Raw genomic sequence first — 24,999 nt, 5'->3', positions numbered from 1 at the left:
GTCCCACACAGCACTCGCCTTACAAACAAAGGGGAGATCTCTGAGGTTCCTCTCCCTCTCTGTGCTCCAAGGGCCTTCTGAGGCAGGAGAGTGTGGTAGGAAGGGGATTCCTCCTCCCTATGACACCCACTTTGTCCCAGGTGGCTCCTCCCTGGAAAGCAGTCCTGCCCCTGAAGAAGAGAAGTGGTCGCAGGCAGGCCCTCTTCCCCTATTTCAGCCACCTGGGCCTTTCTGGGGTTGGCTGCAAACTTACAACCTCTGGGAAGCACAGAAGTCTGTAGGCATTGGGTAGACAACTGGAGGTGTCAAGGAGTCATCCAAGATGGCCCAGGAGGTTGGGTCCCAGTCCTCAGTCTGGTTCTTCCCAATCCACCAGCTTGTTGCCCATGCCACACTTCCACTGTCACCTCCAGAGGGCCATATTACCTGTTTATTTGTCTGGAAGTCACCTGAAAAACAGAAGCCCAGAGAGGGAAAGAATTTGTCAAAGTACACACAGCAAATCTGGGACCAAGTGGTTAGGGAAGTGAATCCATGGAATGAAAATGGGTTATGGACGCTCATTTTGCTCCAGCCTCAGGAATGTTGCCTTTCCTCTCATCAACAACCCCATGTCCCCAGGCCACCCCGGCAAGAATAATAGTGACTAGAACCTTCTCTCTGGCAGTGTTAGAGCAAGGCCGGCTCTCTGAGATGATCCATCCAAACCTTTCCCTGTATGGAAGGAGAAACTGACTCCCAGAGAGGGCTGGAGACTCAGTCTCATGGTAGGTCTGAAGTCCCATGTGAAGAGCTCATTTCATGGAGGGAGAAGCCAGTTCAAGATCCCTGATCATCTATACTCTCCTTAAGGTGTCTCCACTCTCCCTGAGCTCCTTTGTCCATCCCATCCTCTCTCTGCAGCCTGATTCTGCCTTTTTGATGTGACTGGGCCATGACTGTCTGTCTGTAGGTCTCTGCTGCCTGTTCAAGAAGGCCCCTCCCAGCTCAGAGCCTCAGGGACTCTAATCCCCCTGAGCCCCAGGTCTAGCAGAGAGGAGCCAGGGTCAGGGACTGCTCACCCAGGGGCCTAGCACACAGCCTTCCAGAGCCAGGCCAGTCCTAGTTGTCATGACCTCCCATCTCCAGGCCAGCCGACCAAATTCCTCCTTTAGAATAATAAACAGTGTGGCCAGCCAGAGAGGTGGGGAGGGGATGGGCAAGGAGGCTGAAATGACCCCTTCCCCCAGCCTCCACTGCTAATGATTTTCTTTGGCTGAGATCTCTAGCAGGAAGGGGGGATCCAGAGAGGCACCCACTAAGGGGCAGATAGGCCTCCGTGGGGGCTGCTGGCTCCATTGTGGCGCTGCTTCGTCCTGCCGGAAGAGGTCTGGCAACCAGCTGGAGGGCTGCGGCAGGAGGGGTGGGTGGGGGGCGCTGGGGTTGCGGCCTCAGCATGGCTGGGCTTTGAGTCTAAAGCATTTGGCAGAGGGGAGGGGGCTCTCAGGAAGGCTGGTCTGAAGGGACGGGGAGAAAGAAGAAGAGGAGAGCAGATTTATACAGGGAGTTCTTAGGGTGCTGAGCAGAGAGCTGAGACCGGCAGTCCCCAGTCCAGGCCCTTGCCTGTGTCCCATCCTGAATGTGTAAACACAGCCCTGCAAGTGAGCCACTTGCCATCGTCCTTTTTTTTTGAGAGCTGGAGACAGAGCTCCACAGCTGGACACTGAAATGTGATGGTGCAGGAGGTAGCCCTGCTGGGGCTCCAACTCAGATCCTAGCCCTGGATTGCAAACTAAAAGAGATGAGATGAGGGTGGAGTGGGAGCAATCTGGCATGGGCTTAGGAGCCAGCCCAGGCTGGGCAGCCACTCAGGGAAGGCACCAGGCTTTCTTGTCTCCTTATCGCCTGGTCTCTCCCACATTTCTTGCCCTAGGACCCCCACCCACTTCTGGCCTCCTTCCTGTTGATACTGCGGTCAGAACTTTGCAAACCTGGGTATTGCTGGTTATTTTGGATCCTCGGATGGGGCTGCCAAGGGCAGGGAGAGGGTGAAGACCCATGTAGTCCAATCTGTCTCCCTCTGTGTCCCTGTTTCTCTTTCTGCCTCCATCACTGGGTGATTCCTGTCTGTATCTCTGAGTCTTTGTCTTTCTACCCCATCGTTCCAGTCACTTTGTCTCACTCCAGAACAAGCTCTGCCATGTAACCCTGGGCAAACTTCTTCCCCTCTTAAAGCCTCATTCTCCCCATCTGGACACTGAAGGTGGGGGTGAGGGGGCTTGGATTCAGTAGTTTGCAAGGATGCTGTGCTGTGTGGTGAGGCCTCCTCTGGGTCCAGCCCCTGGCCCCTCCCCCTGGGCCTCCCTGTGCAGCCTGGGGCTGAGTTAAGGGGGCCAGGCGTGGGGGGCGCCCCCCACATTCCACAGCCCCACTCCCCCGCTTCCCTTCCCATAGCCGCCTCCATTTCCTGTTGTGCTTGTGGAACTGTGGGAGTTCTCTGGGTTCTGGCTCACCCCCTCCCTCTCCCTCAGGCCTTTCATCACACTTTCCTAAATATTTGTCCTGGCAGATAAGAGCCTGGTATTGGAACTGTCACCCGGAGGACAGGCTGTTAGAGCCGGTGGGCCCCTGAACACCATCCAGGCCAAGACCCCACCCCCACCATACGTACCCAAGGAGAAGCGGGGGGTTCAGTCAAGGCCATCAAAGAAGTAGAGGCAGAGTCAAAGCAAGGTCCAGCACCCCAAGACTTGGCCCAATTCAGGGGAAGAAGCCCCTTGGGCATGAGTGCCTTCTTGGTGTGGAGTATGGGTAGTCTTTGACTTTAGCCTAATGGATCCAGGGGCTGGGTGGCTCAAGCTGGGGCTTACTCGACAGGACCCAGGGCAAAGATGGGCTATGGCACTGCCTCTGGCTACTCTGAGCCCTGACTCCTGTTTACCTTTGCAGGATACCATGCGGCTTCCGAGCGCCATGCGAGCTGCTGTCCTCAAAGGTAGGTAGGCTTGGGCAGGGATAGGGGGCCCTGGGGAACCTCTAGGTAGGACCCTGAAGCTGGCAGGGTGGTTTATGCTAGCACCAGGACCTGGGAGCCCAGGGGCGCTGCTCTGCTCTTGAGCTTCAGTTCCCTGCCTTTCTAGTGGGTCTCAGTGGAGGCCTGCTCCCACTGTCCACCCCTCAGCTCAGAAACTTCAGTGGACCTCTGCCTGTCCAGAGCCATCAGCTCAAATCCTTGGTTTGGCCCTCCATACCCCATGTCCCCTCACCAACTGTCCCCACCCTCTTCCCTAGCAGTCATTCTGGTCTCCCATCTCTTATCAGCACTTACTGATATCAGTCTGGCCTGTCTGGTTCTGGTGAGGGACTCCCCTCCTATTCATGGACCCCTCATTGGCTGTGAGCTCCCAAGTCTGGGTGGGCTTTTTCAAGCAATCAATGCTGACCAGGCAATCAGTGGCCAGCCAAAGGTTCACCCAAGGATGACTGACCCACTGGCTGAGCACCCATCCATCTAAATGGGTGCTTATTTTCACCTCCAGGGTTTTCAGCTGCTGAGGCTGGGCACAAGGCCTACAGCATCCTTCCCCAGGGCATCAGCAAGCAGAGGGAAAACCAATCACTCGACATCCCCAGCACCCTTCAGCCTCCAGGGGCCTCAGTCTCTTTCCTGACCTGATCTGCCCCACTCTGGACTATGTTGGCCAACACCTCCCCAAGCAGGGCCATCTCTGGGCTTTGGGTACAACCTGGGCAGCTGGGGCAGCTGCAGGGAAGAGGCTCAGAAAGTGACCTGGGAAGTAATGCAGGAACTGGAGGCCTGGGAATTGCTTCCCAAGGATTTCCTGATGTCTTTGAGAGAACATGCCTGCAGCCTGAATGCCGCACTGCAGAAGGACTGCAAGGCTGGGGGTCTCTAGGCACTGAGAGCAGGAGGCCAGGAGTCCCTGGGGACTAGACCCTGGGCAAGCAGGTCTCAGAACCATGGGTTCCAGTCTCTGTTTTCTGTGGATTAGGGAGGTGTGTTCCTCAGGGTCAGCTATGGAAAGAGGTGCTATTGCTCTTGTGCCCTGACATCTGATGCCTCCTCTCCCAAAGGCCAGGTGCTATTGCTGCCCCTGCTGTTTCTGCTGGGACCACAGGCCTCCTGGAGCCTGGTCATCATACCCCCAGGGCCAGAACTTGTCCTCAACCTCTCCAGCACCTTTGTTCTGACCTGCTCGGGCCCAGCTCCAGTGGTATGGGAACGGATGTCCCAGAAACCCCCACAGGAAATGACCAAGACCCAGGACGGCACATTCTCCAGCGTGCTGACACTGGTCAATGTCACTGGACTAGACACAGGAGAATACGTCTGTGGCTACAAAGGCTCCCATGGGCTGGAGGCCAGTGAGCGAAAACGGCTGTACATCTTTGTACCAGGTGAGGACCCCTGGCCAGTGCGCTACTCCTCTCCTGCCCTTCTCAGCTGCAGGCATCTGGGGGAAGCTCAGAGAGCGCTCTACTGAGATGGTGAAACATAGCCATCTCAGAAATGCAGATGAACCAGGGAATCCAGCCCGGCTCAGTCCAGGAGTATGTCCACTCCCACCCCTGGGTCTAGATATTTGTCTGCTGTCTGCCAGCCCACCCCATTCCTGGTTCCCAAGAATGCTGCATTCTCAGCTGGTTCCAATATGCACCCCCTTGGCCTCCACATCCCATCTTCCCATTTTCCAAGCTCCAGGTACCAGCTGTCCTTCAGCTTGTGACTTATCTTCTTTCTCAGGCTGATGCTGTCCATATCAAATGCTAAAGCTAGAAGGGACCTCTGAGAGCATGCTTCTTCTGTAGAAGGTAGACTGAGGGGCAGAGAGGGAAGAGACTTGTTCAAGGTGACAGAGCAAATCAGGGAAGAGCCAGAAACCCAGCTCCTCTGACTCACATTCTTGGCCCTGCCTCTGGCAGATCCTTCTGTGGGCTTCCTCCCTGTCGACCCTGAGGAGCTATTCATCTTTCTCACGGAAATAACTGAGACCACAATCCCATGCCGAGTGACAGATCCGAGGCTGGTGGTGATGCTGCACGAGAAGAAGGTGGATGTCCCCCTGCCCATAGCCTATGATCCTCAACGTGGCTTCTCTGGTACCTTTGAGGACAAGACCTACATCTGCAAAACCACCATCGGGGACAGGGAGGTGGATTCCGATGCCTACCATGTCTACAGCCTCCAGGGTGAGCCCCCTTTCTGGCCTGGTGCTCAGCTGAGGCAAGTATGACCCTCCACAGAGGGAAAGACCTTTTCAGATTATCAAGTGTGCAATTCCATTTTCACTGGATTCTCACTACAGCTATTGAAGGCAGGTGTGTTACCCTATTTTACAGATGAGAAAACTGAGGCTCAGAAAGAGGATGAAGTATGCCAAAGGTCATGGGAAGCATTAGTGGTGGAGCTGGGCTGTATACACTGTGGGAGGCAAAGGCACAGGCTTTCAACCAGTGGGATTTGAATCCCAGCTCTGCCACTTCCCATCTGAGTGACTTTGCACAAGGCAAATAATCTCTCAGAGTCTGCTTCTTCCTCTGTAAAATAGGGATAATACAGACCATTTATCTAGGGGGATTATTGTGAAGATTAAATAAAAGATGGAGAGTACCTGGTTGTGCTCAGTAAGTTTCTTTTGTACTTAGGTGCCCAGAGAGTACTTTGATTTCAAAACATTCTAGAATGCCAGTTTCATGAGGACAGGAATTTTGTCTGTTGTATTTCCTGCTAAAGCCCTAGTGCCTAGAATAGTACTTGGCATATAGTAGGTATTTAATAAATATTTGTCGAAAGAATGAATCTTCCACACACCAGTCATGCCCTCCCTCTGTGGACCCTGACCCCATCCCTAAGCTGATGTTGGTGGTGACTTCTTCAGCCCTAAACCAATCTCTTTCCACCAGTGTCATCCATCAATGTCTCAGTGAATGCAGTGCAGACTGTGGTCCGCCAAGGGGAGAATATCACCATCATGTGCATTGTGACCGGGAATGAGGTGGTCAACTTCGAGTGGACATACCCACGCATGGAGGTAATGCCAGGCCACAGGTTAGAGGAAGGGTCAGGCAGGGAGGGATATTTCAGCTTATAGCCTGACTTCCTGGACCTTTTCTGATGTGGGGGGCTTGCCCCAACTGTCTCTACAGAGTGGGCGCCTGGTGGAGCCAGTGACTGACTTCCTCTTTGAAATGCCCCACATACGTTCTATCCTGCATATCCCCAGTGCTGAGCTGGGAGACTCAGGGACCTACATCTGCAATGTATCAGAAAGCGTGAGCGACCATCGTGATGAAAAGGCTATCAATGTCACCGTGGTCGGTGAGTGCCTTGAGCTTAGCCCCAGCCTTCATTCTGAACTGGACCCAGACCTTGTCACAGCCCTGGGGTACTGTCAGCCATGTTCTAATCCAGCTCAAGCCTCAGTGCCAACCAAAGCCCCATTTCCAGGATCAACCCAACCAAAGCACAGTATCAGCTTCAAATCCAGTCCTAATCCCAACCTAGACTTCCCAGCTAGCCAGAACCCTAGCGTCAACCCGATTTCTAAATCCCTACTGCCGTTCCAGCCCCAGGCTGCCCCATCCCCAAATTGAAGCAGGCTATAATTCATCTCAGCCACAATCATGAGACAGAACACACCTAAAGAGCACTGCAACTCTAGTCCCAATCTTGAACCCTGCCCCCAATCCAATATCAGACTCAAATTTGGTTCCTGCTCCAGTCCATCCCAGTCCCAACCTGAACCCCCAGGCTCAGGTTCCGTTCCTAAAGCCTGAAGCCCCGCCTCCAGAATGCTGGGCTCCTTGGGTGTACAGCTGATGCCCCGCCCCATGAGCCCCGCCCCCAGGAGGTGCTGCCCTATTGGCTCAGGGCACAGCCCCACCCCCGACGGCTGCCCCTTGCAGAGAACGGCTATGTGCGGCTGCTGGGAGAGCTAGACCCTGTACAATTCGCCGAGCTCCACCGTAGCCGGACACTGCAGGTGGTGTTTGAGGCCTACCCGCCACCCACTGTCATGTGGTTCAAGGACAACCGAACCCTGGGTGACTCCAGCGCCGGCGAGATCGTGCTGTCCACGCGCAATGTGTCTGAGACTCGGTGAGCAGCTGACTGTCCACTCTGTTATAATTATTGTTTTCTGCAGCCGCCAGGCAGCCCACAGCCTTAAGACCTATCGAGGCCCATCTTTCCTGAGAGCCTACTACGTGACAGGCACCCTGCCAGGCCACGGTGCCAGGCACTGGGGGCACTGCCTAGAATAGAACCAGACAGTTCCATCCTTCCTAGAGTTTCCTCTCTAGAGGGGAAAACAGATGCTGGTCAGATGACCACCCAGATGTTTAGTTGTTCTTGTGATGGGTGGAGCCAGCAGGAAGCAGCCCTGGAGAAAAAGACAGGATGGCTAGGGAAAAGGGCCAGGCAGGCCACTGCCACCTATGCAAGAATGTGGCCCTGAGGCTGACCTGAGGTGCTGTATGTTAGAATAAGGCAGTTCAGGCCTTTCTGAAAGGGATGAAATGCGGAGGAACAGACATAGTGCTTCCCCTCCACCATGCCCTCCACCCCAATCCTCCTAACCCTCCCTCTTGGCTCACTGGAGCTGCCTATGGGTGGGGATCCAAAAGTCCTGGCACGGCTACTGACAGCCATGTGACCTCGGCAATCCCCTTCTACTCCCTGGGCCTTGTTTTTCATATCTTTACAAGAAAGGTGGGGGCTTGTAAGAGTTCTCCCAGCTCTGACAGCTGGTCCCCTGGCCTGTCCTCCTCAGGTATGTGTCAGAGCTGACACTGGTGCGGGTGAAGGTGGCTGAGGCTGGCTACTACACCATGCGGGCCTTCCATGAGGATGCTGAAGCCCAGCTGTCCTTCCAGCTGCAGGTCAATGGTGAGGAGCCTTCCCCCCTGCTTTCCTTCCCCTGACCCTCCCACCTCTATTCTCTCTCCATTCCTACACTGGCCATTCACCCAGAGGAGGAGCAGAAGAGGGATTCCAGGACTCAGAGGGCTGGATTCTAGACCAGGCTCCAACACTGACCACTGCTGTATGCACATCCCCTCTTTGGGCTTCAGTTTCCCCAGCTTTAAAAGAAAGTCATTGCACTAGACTGGTGTTTGCAAAACCTCAGGCATTCATGTCCCAGTGCCATGATTTTTCCTTCTCACACACCACTTACACTATACTACTAATTAGATATTTATTGAGCAGCTACACTATGCCAGTCCATTCAAAGTTCTTGAGGCCCTGCCATGGTAGAGCTTGCATCTTAGTGGGAGGAAGAAAAACATTCAGTAGTGGGGGAAAAAACCAGCAAGCCAGGTACAAACAAGTGCTGTGAAAGAAAACAATAAAAGCTAGGTAAGGAGGATAGAGAGTCCTGCGGACTGGGGAGTGAGGAAAGCTACAGTTTCAATAGCATGGTCAGGGTTGACTGCATGGAGATGACATTTGTGTGAAGACTTGGAGAAGGTGAGGGCATTAGCCAAGTGGCTATTTGGGAAAAGGGCACACCAGGCAGTACGAAGGCAACATTGAAAGGCTTGTGTGGCCAGAATAGAGTGAGAGATAAGCGGTGCAGATGAGGTCAGAGATGACCTTGAATGGTGGGAGATGAGATCAGAGCTGAGGTTGGCAGTTGGGGGCCCATGGGAGGATAGATAGTCTAGGCCCTCATGGGCTAGACTATGGAGTTTGGCTTTTACTGTGACTGAAATGAAAAGCCACTGCAGGGTTTTGAGCAGAGAAATGACACGATAATGACTTAATGTTTTGTGGACTAACTTCCTAAAAATAAATTTATTTTGACTGAAAATTGAACCTCTCCATTGTAGATGGAAAATCAGCATCACATGTCATAAATATAAAGCAACCACTAAAATAAACTCTGAGAAAACAAAAAAAAAAATGCTATTAAATCTTGGCTCCATGTTCTTGCTGGTCCAGGACTCTGATCCGAGGCTTGCCCTCTCTTTGTTAAAAGCGAAGATTAGAAAATCTTAGGTGTTAAAGACAGACTAGCACCCTACAGTCATTGCCTTTGAAGTACCCAGAAGGGGAATCTGTCAGTTTTCACACGGTGAGTCCTGGTATTTAATGTTCACCTGCAGTCTGCAGTCCCCCCCGCCCCCCCCCCCCCCCCCCCGCCCTTCCGCCAAGGCAGACTCTGGACCAAGCCTTCCCTGAGGGCCTTGCTCACTGACAGTCTGTTCTGACCTCTCCACCTCTCTGCCTGCTCCCTCTCCATGCAGTGCCTGTCCGGGTGCTGGAGCTGAGCGAGAGCCACCCTGCCAATGGGGAGCAGACAGTTCGTTGTCGCGGCCGCGGCATGCCCCAGCCACACCTCACCTGGTCTACCTGCAGTGACCTCAAAAGGTGAGCAGACCCCCAAGCCTCAGTTTCCCAGGGTACCCACAGCTAACTAGATGGACTCAGTGAAAGTCATCTAGTCTGGAACCTTCCTCTGGGAACACTGTTCCGGGCTAGAGCCGTAGTCTAGAAGACATGGCTTCTTGGAGATGCTCTGCATGATCTAAACTGTCGCTTTTCCGGAGCGGATTTTGCAATCCAGGGTTCCCAATTCTAGGGTAGGAGCGCCCCTGCTGGTCAGTCGAGAGATCACATGAGGAACCCACTAAGGAGCAGGCAGTGGGAAAAAAGAACTAGACAGGCCCGGCTTCCTTCCACCACCACACAGTGGCGCTGCCTGCTTATGGCCTCAGTTTTCCCGCCCGTGTAGGGTGGGAAGGGACTGGATGTCGACCTGGCCGGTTCTCGGCAGGTGTCCGCGGGAGCTGCCGCCCACGCCGCTGGGGAACAGTTCCGAGGAGGAGAGCCAGCTAGAGACGAATGTGACGTACTGGGCGGAGGAGCAGGAGTTCGAGGTGGTGAGCACACTGCGCCTGCGCCACGTGGATCAGCCGCTGTCCGTGCGCTGCACGCTGCACAACCTGCTGGGCTACGACGTGCAGGAGGTCACCGTGGTGCCGCATTGTGAGTCCTCCATCCTCTGTGGCCCCTTGGCGACCCCTCACCTCCACTTCCGCCCTGCTATACTTGGGTCTGCGTCTGTATGCCCATGGCAGGCCAGAGTTGGCAGGGCCAGGGCACTCAGGAGCGCTGCGAGTGTATGTTCCCATGCGCTTACACAACAGCACAATATTGGCACACGTGTGTACATCCACGAGTGTATGTGTGTAAACCATGACTACGAACAACTCTATCTCCTTATGTATGTACATTGTATATATGTGTACTTGAGCATGCCTGATCCTTGGACATTGGTGTAAACCCTCCAAGTGTAGATTTGTAAAGCAGGTAGTGAAGAATGTCTCATCCTCACATACATGCATAAAGCTTGAGCATGTGTCTGTAAGCATGTACACACGCTTATTTGTGGGTGTAAACCCAGTAAGTATATGTTTGTAAACCACATACATGAGCAGCCCAATCCCTGGGCAGATATGTAAACCCACAAGTGTATGTCTGTAGGTGTGTATATGTGGTACACAATCCCCATATAAGTGGCAAACAGTGCATGTACAACCCCTGTGCAGTGTGCACACTGGCATAATGCGTGTCTGTAAGCATGGAGATGCAGCACACCTTTCAGCGAAAGTGTGCAACCCAATCCCCCACATATATGCTTGCTGTGCCTTGCATGTCTGGTAGTAGGTACACATCCATGCATAATTCTCACCCATGTGAACAGTCACTACGGTGCCCAGATGCTTTTGCTACCTGCCAGTCCCAGTGCGTACATGGACCTGTATGCATAAACTTCATTTATGCACCCGTTTCCTCATCCAGTAAATAGTCACAGGGTCTCAGCTTCTCTCTGGAGAAAGCCCAGCCCTGCCTGTCCTCCTAGTGCCCATGGTCCAGAAAGAATGCAGACAAAGAGCTAGGCAGCCTCACTGTGAGGGTCAGCTTCTGGGCGGAAAGCCTGGAGGGAGAAGGAGCTCCATCCCCATCTATGGGATTCAGAAAAGTATCCTGGTGAAATGAAGCTTTAGGCCAATATCTGAAAGATAATTAGGAGTTAGCCTAGTGGGGAATGGTGCTCCAGTCAGAGGGAATAGCCTGTTTAAAAGCCCAGAGGCAAAGTGAATTCAGAGCAATTAAAGAAATCAACGTGGTTGGAGAACAGAGTTTGTATGTATTTAGGGGTTGGGGGAGGAGGTATTTAAGGGGAGGAGACTACAAGAGAAGCCAGAAGCCAGTGTGAGCAGAGCTATGAAGGTTGTACAAGGTGTTTTGGACACACTTATGCCGGCACTTAGGTAGGTATTTGGGCTTGTATAAGTAGATACTTCTTTATACAGACCTGCCTTCCCCTGCCCTGTGGTGGGATGGGTGGAGGTTTTAATGCCTTATCTCATCCATACTCCTACACATACATTCATATTCCTGAGCAAGTGGGCACCTACCAACTAACTCTGAGCAAGGCAGAAGTAAAGCTTTTGTGTGCCATCTGACGGGGGAACTGTCATGGCTGGGTGAAGTCCTCTCTTTTTGCTCAGAGATAGCTCCCTAGAAGATGTAGGCTCCCTAGAGCTCTCTAGGGAGCAGAAAAGGGCCTGTGGGGGACAGGGAAGGAGGGAGGGAGTTCCCAAGGAACTTCATGGGTGGCCAGAGGGGCAGGACAGGGGTGATGAGGGTCTGGCTGAATGAGGAGGGAGTGGGAAGAAGTGGGTATGTGCAGCAAAGAGGCTGAGGCTTTGAGAGTAGAGGAGACTCAGGGCTTGGGGGCCCAGAGTTGGCCCTGCATGGTTACCCATTGCCTGGCCCCTTCCTCAGTCTGCTTTACGATTGCCATCACTGCGGGTGGGGGGGAGGGGAAACAGGCTCCTTTCTGGAGTCTGTATGCCTCAGGCTATGGGAGTTCAGTTATTGTATCCATTGGCCTCTGTCCTAGCTGTGACAAGCCCCCATGAGGGCCTAGATTCAGAGGAAAGGTGAACCACAGCCCTGCTCTCAGGAGCTTGTATTCAATCTGGACCTGTGGCAGACAGGACAGACTGACCCTGGAAAGGGCTGAGGGGATATGGAGGCCAGTGGTGATCCAGGGGGAGTTACTGTAGGGCGTGGAGTATTTAGGGTGAGGCTGGAGGTGTGGCCCAGAAGGGAAAGGCTGAAGGTCTGACATCGTAGGCCAAAGAGGGGATGGGGCTGGTTCCATTCTGGGCAGGATGGGCAGAGGGGTTTTGTGGTACCAGAGGTAGGTTGCAGGGAGGGGAGCTACCAAATGCCCTGTTTGTTCATAAGCATCTCTCATCTCTGCGTCCAGCCCTGCCCTTCAAGGTGGTGGTGATCTCGGCCATCCTGGCCTTGGTGGTCCTCACGATCATCTCCCTCATTATCCTCATCATGCTCTGGCAGAAGGTAAGCCCCGCCTTTGCCTAATGGGTTCAGAGTGGCACACCATTTTTTCGCATGGACCTCTGCCATCCTCTAGTGCTGCAGGATCTGGCCGTGTCTGGGGCCCAGCATGGAGCTCAGGTGATAAAATGATGTAAAGTGATGCGGGGTGTCTGAGCTACCTCCAACCCCAGCAGCCTGGACCCACATGGGCCTGGTCCAGATCATCTGGAGTGCTCCGACTCTGCAGTGCACCCCACTCCCCACCCAGCATCTTGCTCGGGCATCACGTCTGTCCATCCTAGCCACAAGGCACGAGACCTTCAAGGTGGACTGTCTGGGTTCCAGCATTCTTCCAACTCTCACCCACACTCCTAGGATTCTACTGAAAGGCATTCTAATCCCGCTAATCTGTCATTTCAATGGTCTGTACTGTGGTTTCCCCATTCCATGATTCTTCCATAGGATTGCTGCACTCGATTCTGTCATTCTAAGATTCCAATCCTGTGATTCCAGCATCCTGTGATTTCAACATTCTAGGGTTATATCTTTCTGAGATTCCCACTGTGACTGACCCGGCATGGGGAGGGGCCATCCACATCCAGTAGAGTGTCCCTGCCTCGTGTCACTTTCCAAGGCTATGTGCTCCTCTACTCGCATCTGAAGAGCAACTGGGGTTTGGGGAGAAGCTGGTGAGGAGGTTCTGATGAGCCTGCTGCTCAGCTGTCAGCTGCTTCTCTGCCACCTCCTCCTTACATCTGTTCCCATGGAGCCCATAAAGGCCTTGGCTCTATTGATAACTTGCTGTATGACTTCAGATCTACTGTATGACTTCAGATAATCTTTTCTGGGCTTCAGTTTTTCTTGCCTCATCTGTTTCATAAGGAGCTGGACCTAGTGGTCCCCCTCTGATGATCCATCCCTGATCTTGATCCTGCAGAAGCCACGTTATGAAATCCGATGGAAAGTGATCGAATCTGTGAGCTCTGATGGCCATGAGTACATCTATGTGGACCCTATGCAGCTGCCCTACGACTCCACCTGGGAGCTGCCACGGGACCAGCTTGTGCTCGGTCAGTCCAAGGAGGCCTCAACTGGCAGTCTGGGGACTTGAGGCTGGTGGAAACACTGTCTGACATCTGGGCCCAGCCTTGCCATGATTGGCTTGAGACCTAGGGCTGATGTCTTGCCTTCTCTGGCCCTCAGGCCCTACCCTCTGTACAATGGGGGTAAGATGATCCCCTTGAGACCCTCTAGCCTTTATGTTCTATGATCCAGAGATGCTGTGAGATGAAACCACTTTGTGGAGAGAGAGGAAGTATTAATGAGTGCCAGGCCTGTGCTTAGTGCAGCTGGAGAGGCTGAGAGGGTACGGAGAAGCTGTGCTCCCCTCTGGGGGAGAGGTTTTCCTGGGACTAAAGAGGGACCAGAAAGCAGGCAGGACTTAGGTGAGACCAGGAAGGACTGCAAAGCACTGTGATTTTAGGAGCCTTCATGGGAGAAACACCTTAAGTCCAGGGTAGCTTGAGGGATGTCTAACCTGACCTCAGAGAGCATACATGTTGAGATTCTTCATGGGTCAGCAGCTGAGAGATCATCTCTTTCCTAGGACGCACCCTGGGCTCCGGGGCCTTTGGGCAGGTGGTGGAGGCCACGGCTCACGGCCTGAGCCATTCTCAGGCCACCATGAAAGTGGCTGTGAAGATGCTGAAATGTGAGTCCTGGGACCCCGCCCCTTTCTCCCCTCACCCCCACCTCCCCCGCACATTCAGGCACTCCCAGAGCAGGCCTTGTGCTGATTCTCTGGGCACAGAAGTACAGGCACACCACAGCCAGCAGCACTCCCGATTCTACTTTGGGAAAGAGGCTTCCTCACCCTGCCCCCTCCTCCAGGAGCCTCCCCGCCCACCCTTTTTCCTTTCTTCTGCCTGTGGGTCCTCACCACCCTTGACCACCTGGGTCTAACAGCACAGACTGGGGCAGAGGAGCCAGAATAGGCTCCAGTGAGACCTCTGTGACTGGGCCAGGCCTAAGGTCCTCTCTCTCCCTCAGCCACAGCCCGCAGCAGTGAGAAGCAAGCCCTCATGTCAGAGCTGAAGATCATGAGTCACCTTGGGCCCCACCTGAACGTGGTCAACCTGCTGGGCGCCTGCACTAAAGGAGGTACAACCCACTCCCAGAGGATTCTGGGAAGTGCCAGTGGCCAAGGCCTGGCCCCTCCCTGCCCCCTCCTCAGTCCAAGGACAACAGGACACTCTCACTGGAGGGTCCGTGCCTACCCAGTCCAGTGCCCTCACTTCACAGAGCCAGATGTGTGTCAGATTAGCAAGTCACAAAATCACATCACCTCCAAGACCAAAGCACTCTTCAGGTCACCATTCCTAGCAGTTTCCAAATCAAGGAGTTCTCTGACGTTTAAAACTTGTCACAGTCGATTTTAAAAAGGGTAATAAGTAACAGCTCATGAGACATTGAAATGAGCCCTTCCTCTGGAGACCACCAGCCGGCTTGCTCACTCAGAGCTGCTTTCACTCGGAACGTAGAATAAGCAAGGTCTCTCCAGCTGAGTGTGTTTATTTGAAACTCTAATTACAAGTTAGGCTGCAAAAAAAAAAGTTATCACTATTTGCAGCTGCTTGTTGTGAGATTTGGGATTTTCCTCAGTATTGTGCAACCAAAACAAAATACAGAAGTACAGTGTGTACGTAGACCAATTTTTGTCTGCAGTGGTCACACATTTCAAAATGTTTGATTCCACCAGTATCTTCAAACTGCCAAGTCAATGCATTGTGCTTGAATTTAAACAGTAACCTGGTAATAATCAGTTGCCTTGGTTTGCTTTATATCCTGGGCTCAAATTTCAGCTTCATCAACAACAGCTAACCCTGTGCTTGCAGTTTGCCAAGCGCTGAGCTGAGCTAACCAAAGGCATTACCTCATGAATACTCATGAGATTCTTTGGGGTGGGCATTACTAGCCCCATCTGGTAGATGAGGATAGTAAGGCTCAGGGAGACTGCCTTGCTCACAGCCAGGAAAATCCAGGTTTGCCTGGGGCCTGAGCCTGTTTGCTGTTCCACATGCAGCCTGTCGTTAGCCTCAGGGCTCTGACCGGAAGCCTGACCCCACCCCACCCCCTGCCCTGGGACTGTCCCTGAGCCTGTCCTTCTGCAGGGCCCATCTACATCATCACCGAGTACTGCCGTTATGGCGACCTGGTGGACTACCTGCACCGCAACAAGCACACCTTCCTGCAGCGCTGCTCAGACAAGCGCCGCCCACCCAGCGCCGAGCTCTACAGCAACGCCCTGCCTGTCGGGCTCCCTCTGCCTAGGTACCGCAGGGAGGCTGGGGCCTGAGTCGGTGGGGAGCCCTGAGGAGCACCTGCTCACCCCTCCTTGTCCAGGACAGGAAGTTGAGGCCAGGGTGGGCAGAGCCGCTCCTAGAGCCAGCCTGCAGCCTGGCCCCCTCGGCCACCCTAGAGGTGGGCATGGCAATAGCAGTGGTGATGATGGTAGCTGCCACCTGCTGATTGTAGGAGTGAGGCAGGCCTGCGCTGAGCACTCCGCAGATGTGACCCCCTTTGACCTCTCACCAAACACACATCATTGTCTCTCCATCACTGGGGAGCACCTGGGACCCTCCTGATCCAGGTTGACCCTCACTGTAGCGCTCTCCACTCTACTCCTCCCTTGCTGCAGCCTTCCCCCTCCTCCACACAGCAGTCTCTCCAGTACCTCCAGGGTAGCTATCCTCTTTCTTCTTGTTGTCCAAAAATAACATTTCTTTTCTCTCTTGCTGATTGCAAAAGCAATACTTGTCTATTTCAGAGGCAAGAGTCAGTTAAGAATAGCATTAAAAGATGTTAAAATTCATCCATGTTCTCTTCAACATTTTGATTGGTTTCCTTCCAGTATTTTTTCTCCCCCTAGAGACACATGTGTACTTGGTCCCACAGCTCTCTGGAGAGCTGATGCTGCGGGCAGAGGCATTCAGGTGATTCACTGCCCACTTGCAGGGCCTCATGGCTGGACAGTGTCCTTCCTGTGACCCTTTCTTTGGGTACTGGAATTGCCCTAGGCATGAGTTCTCTGAGGACACAACCTAGGTCTTATCATCATCTTGGCAGCCCCAGTGCCCAGCTCAGAATGGGTCTGAGGTTGGCTGGAAGGGCTCACTACATGGTCGTTCATATTGTGACAGATTGTGAGTGGAGGATGCTTGAGTGAGGGAGAGAAGAAATGCATAAGTGACAGGGACTTTCTGGCCCCAGTGGTGAGCAGAGGGGCAGGAGGGGGATGAGCGGGGAGAGCCTGTGCAACTGCCTCTGTGATGCTCCTCTGCCCCCAGCCACGTGTCACTGCCTGGGGAGAGCGATGGCGGCTACATGGACATGAGCAAGGACGAGTCGGTGGACTATGTGCCCATGCTGGACATGAAAGGAGATGTCAAATACGCAGACATCGAGTCCTCGAACTACATGGCTCCTTATGATAACTACGTCCCCTCTGGTGGGTGCACACAGGGTCCTCACACCTGTGTTGTCATGCATTCTTTCCAAACCCTTTCCTCCACCCAGTGTGGCAACAACCCTGCCAGGAAGGTGGCCTTGTGCCCATTTCATAGATGCAGAAACTGAGGCCTGCCACCTGCCCAAAGCTGCTATGTGGAGGAACCCCAATTTCAACCCCTGTTTTTGGGTCAAGAAATGTGCACACAGCCTTCAGGGAGGAGAGGAGCTTGGGTTGGAGGGGATGCCTGACCTGCTGGGGCCTCAGGAAAGAGTGGTCTGCTCAGAGCAGGCCCCAGGCTGGCTAGTGCCCTGAGGAGCAGGCAGGCTAGGCTAAGTAAAAGTGGCCCAGGGCTAATACCAAAAGTTTTTTTTGGAAGTCAGAAAATTTAAGAGATATTTGGAAATTGTTTTCCTTTTGGGGAAGCCTTAGAGGATCAGGAGACTCCTCTCTGGGCCATCCAGCCTCTACAAGCCAGAGGCCAGGGTTCTGTGGCCCTGGGGAGACTCAAGATGTCCTTCTGCTCTTCTCTAGCTCCTGAGAGGACTTGCCGGGTGACTTTGATCAACGAGTCCCCAGTGCTTAGCTACACGGATCTTGTGGGCTTCAGCTACCAGGTGGCCAATGGCATGGAGTTCCTGGCGTCCAAGAATGTATGTGTAGTCACAGTGAGCAGAGTGGGGTCCTGGGGAGGGGGGTCCCCTGACCAGCCAGGGTCCTCCAAGTATGTGACCCATACAGCATCCCTCTGGTGGCTGAGGATGGCCAACGCCCTCACACCTGGTGGCCCCTCACACCTGACCAGCCATGTATTTTTCATAAAGCCCTCAACCTGGAGAGCCTTTCCCCACAATTGCCCCACAGTCTCGCTCCCATCCCCTCTGTCCCCAGTGCGTCCACCGAGACCTGGCAGCCAGGAACGTGCTCATCTGTGAGGGCAAGCTGGTCAAGATCTGCGACTTTGGCCTGGCTCGTGACATCATGCGGGACTCGAACTACATCTCCAAGGGCAGCGTGAGTGCCTTCACCATCATCATGGTTCATGTGGCTTTGGCTCATGGGAAGTCAGGACAGGGTCCTCGTGGGCTCTGCCTGCCTGGCCCTGTGTGTAGGGACAGGAAGGGGAGCCACCAGCTGTGCATGGGGAGGGGGTGGGGATGGGGGTGAGATGCCCAGACCTGGGGGGTGGGCCAAGGGCTCAGATTTGCTGGGCATGGCAGAGGCCAAGGGGCCAGCTGTAAAGCTGGAATGGATAGGGAGCAGGCCAAATGCGCTTCTCAGCAGTGATGGCAGGCAGAGGAAGAAGCCCAGATGAGTGAGTGGCAGGTGGTACTCGGATAAAAGGTGACCATCCTGCCTCGCACTCATGTCCCCACTTTCCACACAGGGACAGAACTGGAGGGACACTAGGCTCCAGAGATGGAAGGCAGCTAGGATGAGAGCTGGGGGACACCTCTGCACATCCCTGCCTCCCCCCACAGGGGCCTCTACTGCGGTCAGGAAAGGGATCCTGCTCCCCGAGGAGTCTCAGACCCTGGGGCTCTTCCTCACAGACAGGGGTTGCCGTGTCCCCAGCTTGTGAGAAGAGAAACTCAGCCTCCTGATCCTCTGACTAACCAGCATTGGGATGGGTGTGGGAACCGTGTATCGGCAGTGATGGGCCCTGGGGGCCAGGAAGTGAGAAACAGCTGAGGTGGGGACTGCCGGACCTCCTCCTGCCCCCCAGGTGCAGAGTGGGGCTCAGCCCCTCCTTGCACTCAGCAGCCTCTGCCTTCCCACAGACCTTCCTGCCTCTGAAGTGGATGGCCCCCGAGAGCATCTTCAACAGCCTCTACACTACGCTGAGCGACGTGTGGTCCTTCGGCATCCTGCTCTGGGAGATCTTCACGCTGGGTATGCTTCCTTCGTCCTCCAGCGCTCACCCGCACACGGCACAGCGTCCACCCTGAGTGCCCACACCTCCATCCTAGGGGGGTGGTGGGACAGGGCTCAGAAGCTCTGCTCTGTTCTTGTTACTGTGTGACCTCGGCAAAGTGTCTTGCCGTCTGGATCTCCTTACCTCTGCATCTCAGCATAGATGGACTTGGACAGTGACGTCAAGAAGCCTGGCTCTGGTGTTCTCTGGTTCTGATTCCGGGGAGGGATTCAGTCTGTGTCCAGAGCCTGTGAGGGAGCCCACATTTCCCAGTGCCAAAGCCAAGATACCCTCACCAGTGCCTGGGCTGGTGTGCCTCTCCCTGTCCTGTAGGAGAGGATTCCTGCTGCTTTCCCAGCACCCCTGAGCCTGTGTCTCTTGTCTCTGCTCCCTAACAGGTGGCACCCCGTACCCAGAGCTGCCCATGAACGAGCAGTTCTACAATGCCATCAAGAGGGGCTACCGCATGGCCCAGCCTGCCCATGCCTCTGACGAGATGTGAGTGGAGCATCTGGGAAGATATTTGGGGGTGCAGACAATACATATCTAACTTTACCAGCTTAAGATAAAAATAGATTAGTTAAGAGATGTAGAAAAATTAGGTTTAGCCGGATCCCGTTGTTCACAGACATCATCCACAGCCTCTTGTTCTACCCTGGGGCTCTGTTCTCCTTCACGTTAGCCTTACTTTCAGGCTGGCAGCATCCAAATGGCTTCGGCCTGGCTGCTTTCACCATAGTTGCAGCAAAAGGCCCAGAGGTGGTTGTCAAGGGCTCTGCTAGGGTCACAGGCCCATCCAGAACCAGCCACTGGGCTGAGGGGATGAACCCCTACTGGCCAGACCCAGTCATGTGCTCGCCAAGGTGCGGCCAACCCCATGGAAGCACTGAACTGAAGGTGAAGAAGGGGCTTCTCAAGGGAACATGCCGGAGCAGTAAAGGGGAGACCCCTCCCCTCCTCCCTTCCCACCTCTTTTTATTTATTCCTCACTTTGTCGTGGGAGGTGGCAGGCCCTGACCCCTCTGCCCCTTTCCCCAGCTACGAGATCATGCAGAAGTGCTGGGAAGAGAAGTTCGAGATCCGGCCCCCCTTCTCCCAGCTGGTGCTGCTTCTCGAGAGACTGCTGGGTGAGGGCTACAAAAAGGTACGCTGAGGCAGGGTGGGGGTGGGGACTGGAGCGCACCAGTGCAGAAATAGACACAGGGTGCAAGGCTCACTACGACACACTGGTGTTTGGGGACAATCCTTTCCCCTCTCTGGGCCTGTTTCCCTGTTGGTGCTAATAAGTGATGTGAGTGTAGTTTATTTTAGCAGTACAGAATTTCTTAAAGTGAAATCCTACTTGGAAGCTGATTAATTTAAACTGGAGGCAGGGAGCCTATTGCCCCCTCATCCTGCATCCTTCCACTTGCCTTTGCAACCAGACCAAACCCTGGGCCTCCGTCCCAAGTCTGAACAATCCCAGACGCAATGGCTACTAAGGGCCTGACTGCCTAGACCCTGTGGCAGGCTCGTACACGGCAGATGTTGCCAGCGGGGCATTAAAACCGTCCCCTGCCCCACCGCAAAGCTAGTGCGAGGGGGATGCATGTATCCTTTGTCCAGACACAGCCCTTTCCCTCAGTCCATTCCTCAGCCCACTCCCAGCCACGTCAGGTTACGGGTCCAGGACCAGTAGTGAGGGAAACAGGCCCCAGCGAAGGAGGCCATGGCAGGCAGAGAGCCCACGCCTGTCTCCCCTGAAGCAGGGAAGAGTTAGGGTCACGGGTGCTGGTCTGAGTACTGACCCCTCCCCAGGTGACCCTCAGCTCACCTTGTCTGGTAAAAGGCCAGGGAGGAGGGTAACTTAGTGGCTTTGGGCAATTCTCCTTCCTCTCTGAGCACCAGGGACCTTATTTACATAATGCTGGAAGGGCTGGCTCCGAATCTACGTGTTAGATGATCCCTGAAGTCGTTTCTGGTCTGACCCTCCCTCTATCTTGGATTCTTCCTGCCCCCTGAACAGAAGTACCAGCAGGTGGATGAGGAGTTTCTGAGGAGCGACCACCCAGCCATCCTTCGGTCCCAAGCCCGCTTGCCTGGCTTCAATGGCCTCCGATCTCCTCTGGACACCAGCTCCGTCCTCTATACTGCTGTGCAGCCCAACGAGGGGGACAATGACTACATCATCCCCCTGCCTGACCCCAAACCTGAGGTTGCTGATGAGGGCCCACTGGAGGGTTCCCCCAGCCTTGCCAGGTAGCTATTCCTACCTGCAGCCCAAAGCAGTAGTGTACATAGTGTGTGTGTGCACACGTGTGTCTTTGTATGTGTGTGTCAGTCTGTATCTTCATGCCATCAGACTTGGCTTAGAAGTGAGTTACCGCAGCTGAGTACTTATTCCTGCCAATGAATAGAAAAAAGAATGGAACTCATTTGACCTTTGATGACCTCAGGTGGAAATGGCAGGCTGGTAAGAGAAAGAATGGCCTGGGACGTATATGCAAAGTATCTGTTTCCTTTAAAGGAACCCCCACAGCCATCTATTCTGTCCCCTCTCTCGGCTGTGACTTAGCCCTAAGGAGGGAAAAGGAAAATCTAATTTGCATCCCTAGCACCACATGTATTACTCTGTGGTCATCCCCAACCCTGTGATCTGGCCTTCAGCACCGTGCCCTGAGGACCCCAGGGAGCATGGAACCAGGAGGCAGAGGTGTCTACAGAAGTTCAGGCCAAAATTCACACTGGGGAGAAGATTCATGCTTTTCTTTGGCCTTGGGATGTGAAGTTACAGCATGAGGGGAGGGTTTTGGAGGAAGGCCAGCTATCGCCTGGACTAGATGTTCCGCATGTGGCCAGACCTCCACCCAAAACAAGATCCACCCTGTGGCGAAATGGCTGGGGCTGCAAACTCGGATCCAGCTGTATTTCTGCCACTCGCTGCAGTGAGACCCGGCCAGGTCCCTTTGCTGTGAGCCCATCTCTGTACATGCACTAGGAGCACACACAGGACTTAGAAGGCCCTCCCCACCCTGTTTGAGAAGCTAATATTCCAAGGCTCCAAGCAGCCAGTGTACAGAGGAGTTCAGCTGAGTTCAGACAGCTTGGGGTGTGAATGCTGGGGCTGCTCTGAGCCTTCAGACCAGCTGCTTCTCCTCTCTGAACCTCAGTTGCTTCGTCTGCAAAATGAAAACAGTCGGAGTACTTCAATTTGGAGGTTGTTATAGGGATTGAATGAGGTCATTATGCGTTCAGGCATGTGGGAGATGGAGACTGATGAGTGAGCAATGGACTCTGGAGTCAACTAGATCTGCTGTAAGTCCCCAGTCCTATACTTAGCCACTGTGCGATGCAGGGAAGTGACATAACCTCTCTGAGCTGCACTTCCCTCACGACGCGTGCCTCGTGTAATCTCTACAAGGATTTTAGTGAGCTAAAGTGTGTAAGGCACATGCAGCCAGCTCAGGTAGATAGAAGGCTCTATGTTAATGCTGTTCTTTCACTGAGGTTCCCTCCAGCCTCTCATTCATTTGCCCTCCCCGCCTCTAGCTCCACCCTGAATGAAGTCAACACCTCCTCTACCATCTCCTGTGACAGCCCCCTGGAACCCCAAGAGGAGCCAGAGCCAGAGCCGCAGCCCGCCTCCCAGGTGGAGCCAGAGTCCAAGTGGCCGCCGGATTCCAGCTGCCCCGGGCCTCGGGCCGAGGCGGAGGAAAGCTTCCTGTAGGGGCTGGCCCCCACCCTGCCCTGCCCTACCCGAAGCTCCCCTCTACCTCCCAGCACCCTGCACCGCCTGGCCGGGCCTGGCCTCCCGTCAGCCAGGCTGCTCCCGTCGGCTGTCCCTTTCCGGAAGGCTTCTGCCCCCGGCACATCATACCCAACCCCTCGGGCTGGCTTAGGAGGCAAGAGAGCTGGAGGAGCCGTGACCAGTCCTCTGCCTCTGGAGCACCCCTGTGACTCTGAGCCAGGGCTCTCCCAGGGGACTCAGTTTCCCCATCTGTAAGATGGGAACGATGGGCTTGGCAACCCACAGTCTGGGATTCTCACCCTGCCTGACAGATGTGGAGGATGGAACCCTCAAGTTTCGTGAAGTGGTGGATTAACTCTTTTCTGTTCAGCCAGCTGCCCCTCAAGGAGCTGCAGCTCTCTCCTTGCACTTTTTTCTCCAAGAGCTGGGGAAGGGACCCTAGCATCTCCAACTCCTGGCCGAGCTAGGGCCTGGCCTTGGACAATGTTGCCTCATCCAGAAGCCGCCTGCCCTCAGTGCCAGTCTTTGCTTTCCCAGGCCCAAGCTGGTCTGGGGCCTTCTGTGCTTAATTAATGCTGGGGCTGAGCCAAGTACAGGATACCCTGGCCTGTAGCCCCAGGCCCAGGCACTTAGGGTGCACCTCCCCATAATATGCCGCGTCCATGTCTTCCTGGCCCCATGGGTCCAGGGATCCTCTTTCTTATCACTGCCAGTCTTACTCCACTCACCAGAGTCTCCAGGGCCAGATGAGCCCCACATCTCTGATGCGTGTGTTGACATGCTTGCAACAGGTGCCTGCATGTGTGGACCAGTATGGCATTGGACCTGCTAAGAGAACTTGGAGAATTCCTTCACCCTCTCTGGGGCTGTTTTCCTTGTTGAAAAATGAGCAATTGGACTCACTGACTTCTGGTACCCTGCCAGCACTAACATTCTAGAGTATTCCAGGCGTTGTACACTTGCCCAGATGAAGCAAAGATAAACACTCCACACCTCTATCCTGGGATCAGCTGGGACCTGGGGAGGCTCCAATCACACATCACACACTTCCGGGCATTCAGGAACTGGGCCCCTTCCCCAGGCCCCCGGCAGGTCCCCAAAGGCCAGCTGCCCAGGCCCTGGCTCTAAGTGATAGCCAGTGTCCTGGAAAGCCCCCAGAAGGGACGGGGGGGAGACCATGGGATCCCTTTCAGCACCCACATGGCCTCTGGCTGGAGCTGTCCTGGGCAAAGGAAGCAGGCAGCAAATCGGAGCACCTGGCGCAGCCCGCCACTCCAGCACCTGCTGTCCAGGGCTGTGCCGCAGACCTGACGGGCAGTGAGAGGACAAGACGCCTTGGAGGGGGGACCCGAGGAGGGGCTGCAAGACGTGGGTACTTGGGGGTTGCCTTCCCACCTTCCAGCTGCCCCAGTCTGAGGAAGGAACTGTGGGAGATGGCTTTGTCTGCCCAGGGGTGCTCACCTCATGCCTCTGTCAGCCCAGTGGGCAGTGGTGGGGCCTGGGGAGTGAGGGCTGTGGCCAGGACCACTGGCGGGGGAAGGGCTGGATGGGGTGGGGGTGGGTGGGTGAGGGAAGGTCAGCGACTCTGGGAACCAGCCCCCTGTATTGGTTGGCACCTCCCTGCCCTGGGACCCCCAAAGCCTGGTCAAGGAGAGGGTATGGGTTCTCACTACGGTACCAAAGATGTAATCACCTAGGTTTACAAGTATTTTTAGGACTCACGTTAACACACATTTATATGACAGAAGTGCTATTTTGTACGCCATCAAATTTTCCTCTCTGTGTACTTTTTTAAGAGAAAGATTTTAATATTAAACCTGGTGCTTCTCACTCACAGACTTTGTGATGTCCCACAGGTGTGGGTCCCTGGGCCCGGGAGGTGGCAGGAGTGGGGTGGGGCAGCCGGGCTCACACAGCCGTAGGATCTCCACGTGACCCCTCAGCTCAAGTCCACTTCCATTTGTGAGATGGGGTTTTTCACACTCCCCACCCCCTGCCCCACTGCTCTTCCCTGGTAGTTGGGGGACCTGGACCTCAGGCTTTGGTTTTCCAGGTTGTGGAAGAAGAAGGCTCTTCTGGCGCCGTAGTGCTTGGTTCTGGGTGGGGGCCCTGAGCCCCACTGCCACCCCCGCCCTGCCCCGCCATGTGCTTTGGCTTTGGTCATTAAGCCAGCCACCCTCCCTGCAACCTGTGACCCAGATCCAAGCTGGTGTGGCTCATAAGAGGCATTCGCTACAGCCCAGATCCCAGGCCCTGGTGACTGGTGGTCGGGTCTCAGGTACGGGCAGGGAGACAGACAGTGTGCCCAAGGGAGCAGAGAGGAGGAAGGAGAGAGAAGAAGAAGAAGTAAGGAAGTTGTGGGTGAGTGTGGCCACAGCACGGCCAGGGGAGGGAAGCAGGGGCCTATCTGTGGCTCTGAGAGCAGAGTCTGCCAGGCTAGGAGAGGGGTGCAGACTCATCCCTCATGGCTGTGGCAGCTTAGTGGTGTG

At 54.6% G+C, this 24,999-nt stretch overlaps 1 protein-coding gene across 2 annotated transcripts in view; it reads left to right on the top strand.

Moving 5' to 3' along the window:
* The window catches only part of PDGFRB (platelet derived growth factor receptor beta), a 37,664-nt gene extending 13,318 nt beyond the window's left edge, over window positions 1-24,346 (top strand). The window contains exons 2-24 of one of the 2 annotated variants that reach the window (XM_055558507.1): window positions 668-767; window positions 2,929-2,974; window positions 4,075-4,398; window positions 4,924-5,190; window positions 5,905-6,032; window positions 6,148-6,319; window positions 6,907-7,099; window positions 7,773-7,888; window positions 9,250-9,373; window positions 9,780-9,991; window positions 12,288-12,382; window positions 13,299-13,431; window positions 13,968-14,072; window positions 14,411-14,521; window positions 15,532-15,691; window positions 16,708-16,868; window positions 17,403-17,521; window positions 17,760-17,882; window positions 18,650-18,761; window positions 19,182-19,281; window positions 19,822-19,927; window positions 20,789-21,021; window positions 22,312-24,346. In XM_055558507.1, coding sequence (XP_055414482.1) covers window positions 765-767; window positions 2,929-2,974; window positions 4,075-4,398; window positions 4,924-5,190; window positions 5,905-6,032; window positions 6,148-6,319; window positions 6,907-7,099; window positions 7,773-7,888; window positions 9,250-9,373; window positions 9,780-9,991; window positions 12,288-12,382; window positions 13,299-13,431; window positions 13,968-14,072; window positions 14,411-14,521; window positions 15,532-15,691; window positions 16,708-16,868; window positions 17,403-17,521; window positions 17,760-17,882; window positions 18,650-18,761; window positions 19,182-19,281; window positions 19,822-19,927; window positions 20,789-21,021; window positions 22,312-22,489 — 3,321 coding nt within the window. In that variant the 5' untranslated portion in view covers window positions 668-764 and the 3' untranslated portion in view covers window positions 22,490-24,346. The remainder of the gene's footprint in view (window positions 1-667; window positions 768-2,928; window positions 2,975-4,074; window positions 4,399-4,923; window positions 5,191-5,904; window positions 6,033-6,147; window positions 6,320-6,906; window positions 7,100-7,772; window positions 7,889-9,249; window positions 9,374-9,779; window positions 9,992-12,287; window positions 12,383-13,298; window positions 13,432-13,967; window positions 14,073-14,410; window positions 14,522-15,531; window positions 15,692-16,707; window positions 16,869-17,402; window positions 17,522-17,759; window positions 17,883-18,649; window positions 18,762-19,181; window positions 19,282-19,821; window positions 19,928-20,788; window positions 21,022-22,311) is intronic. The other variant, XM_055558516.1, reaches the window with a different exon arrangement.
* The last annotated feature ends 653 nt before the right edge of the window (window positions 24,347-24,999 follow it).

This window comes from Bubalus kerabau, chromosome 1 (assembly GCF_029407905.1).
Source record: "Bubalus kerabau isolate K-KA32 ecotype Philippines breed swamp buffalo chromosome 1, PCC_UOA_SB_1v2, whole genome shotgun sequence".
Lineage (NCBI taxonomy): Eukaryota > Metazoa > Chordata > Mammalia > Artiodactyla > Bovidae > Bubalus > Bubalus kerabau.
This window is presented reverse-complemented; position numbering and strand designations above follow the sequence as displayed.